The following is a 1,786-nucleotide window of genomic DNA, read 5'->3' on the forward strand; positions in this document are numbered from 1 at the left end:
TTATCTTCAATAAATTCACAATATTCTTAAAACGCAGAATTACATATAGCTGATATTAAACCATCGTATGATATACGAGGGTAGAGGTTGAAAAGTAATGCCTCCATTTCAACAAAATCCTCTAGAATGGATAAAAAATTACCAAAAAATTACAGTAGGTAGAAAAATCTTTATTTAAAAACATCCCATGATTATTTCTCGACATAGTCGCCATTGACATTAATACATTTATGTAACCGATGTATCCATTTGTCCATCCCGTCAACGAAAAATTGGGGCTCTTTATTCCGACACCAAGCATTCACAAATTCTTGAACTTCGTTGTCCGAGTCGAAATGATGTTCCTTAAGGTCATCTTTTAGTAGTGGAAATTAGTTAAAATTTAGTAGTGGAAAGAAGTCAAAATTTCCTTGCACATGTCAAGTCTCTTTTTCTTCATTTCGTCTGTGAGCATCCTTGGGACCCATCTCGCACAAATCTTTCGATACTTGAGCTCATTACTGATAATATGATTCACTCTTTCTTTAGAAATACCCACGATACGAGCAATTTTATGCTGCGTAATCCTTCGGTTTTCATGAATCAAGTCGTCAATCTTTTGGACATTGCCATCTGTCACCGCAGTTTTCGGATGACCAGACCTCGATAAATCAGAAATTTTAAGCGAACCACTATTAACTTTTTTCGCATTCACAACCCATCTTCGAACATTGCTAATATCAATCGTTACGTCACCGTAAACATTTTTTAAACGAGCATGAATCTCTTTAGGTTCGCACCCTTCTGCGACGAGGAACTCGATAACTATGCGTTGCTCTAACCTAACCTCCATACTGCTTTTCGTTTCCATGATAATAAAATATGAATGCGCGCTCGTACCAACACGGAACTTGACATACTGATTCTAGACAGATGTCACAACGAGACGCAACGAACTATACCGGTTTCCCCCACCTCCTTTTTTTTTAAAGCATCGGAGGCATTACTTTTCAACCTACTCTCGTAATTATATACAGGGTTGGCCATATTCGACGGAAAGATGTTTTCAATCATGGGAAACGTCGTTACTCGATCTAACATCTCTTTCCCATGATTGAAAAAAAAAACATCTTTCCGTCGAATATGGCCAACCCTGTATAAACGTATTCTTTCATCTTGTGAAGGTGCATCGTACAACAATGTTGCAACGCCAATTATCATATTACGAAATATGTAGAATAAGAATTTCCAGATTCTAATTTAACAAATTAACCTATCATTAATATCTTTTAATATCATTAATATCTTTAATCGAAATGTATGAGAATAGAATCATTACCTGTTTTACAGCAAAAAAAATGATGAATCTCAAGTACATCCTTTACACAGATGGAAATTTGTCGTGATATTGTGTGTCAATTATTATTTGTCATATCATATATGTTATTATTTGTCATATCATATATGTTATCACTATTTATATATATGTATAAGTCAAAAATTTAGAAAGTTTAAAAAGTTCTAGAATTATTTATTAAGTGTGAGAGAGATTTTTCTTAAGAAGAGGCAGATAAACATCAGGCAAACCTTCAGTGTCACTTTGCTTATTGATACCACTTATTTGGCCTTTAATGTATATCATTTCAAAAATTCTTCTTTTCATTAATGATTGTTCTGTGTCTAAAATTTTTATGTTATCCCAATCCAATTCATGCATCTCATTCAACTGGTGACGTGAAACCACTGACTTTCAGAGGTGAATCTTCTTACGTCAGCCCTATGTTCTTTTATTCGAGTTTTTAATTTC

At 34.1% G+C, this 1,786-nt stretch overlaps 1 protein-coding gene across 1 annotated transcript; it reads right to left on the reverse strand.

Moving 5' to 3' along the window:
• Positions 1-382: 382 nt before the first annotated feature.
• Positions 383-832, reverse strand: LOC147906908 (protein GVQW3-like). The gene has a single exon (XM_087415280.1). The coding sequence runs from the start codon at positions 830-832 to the stop codon at positions 383-385; it is 450 nt and encodes a 149-aa protein (XP_087271406.1).
• Between the last annotated feature and the right edge of the window lie 954 nt (positions 833-1,786).

Source organism: Acromyrmex echinatior, chromosome 17 (genome assembly GCF_024713525.1).
Source record: "Acromyrmex echinatior isolate Ae372 chromosome 17, ASM2471352v2, whole genome shotgun sequence".
In the NCBI taxonomy this organism is placed as follows: domain Eukaryota; kingdom Metazoa; phylum Arthropoda; class Insecta; order Hymenoptera; family Formicidae; genus Acromyrmex; species Acromyrmex echinatior.

Bases quoted from the DNA above. Each gene is read 5' to 3' on its own strand.
- LOC147906908 (XM_087415280.1), bottom strand. From the start codon at position 832: ATGGAGGTTAGGTTAGAGCAACGCATAGTTATCGAGTTCCTCGTCGCA.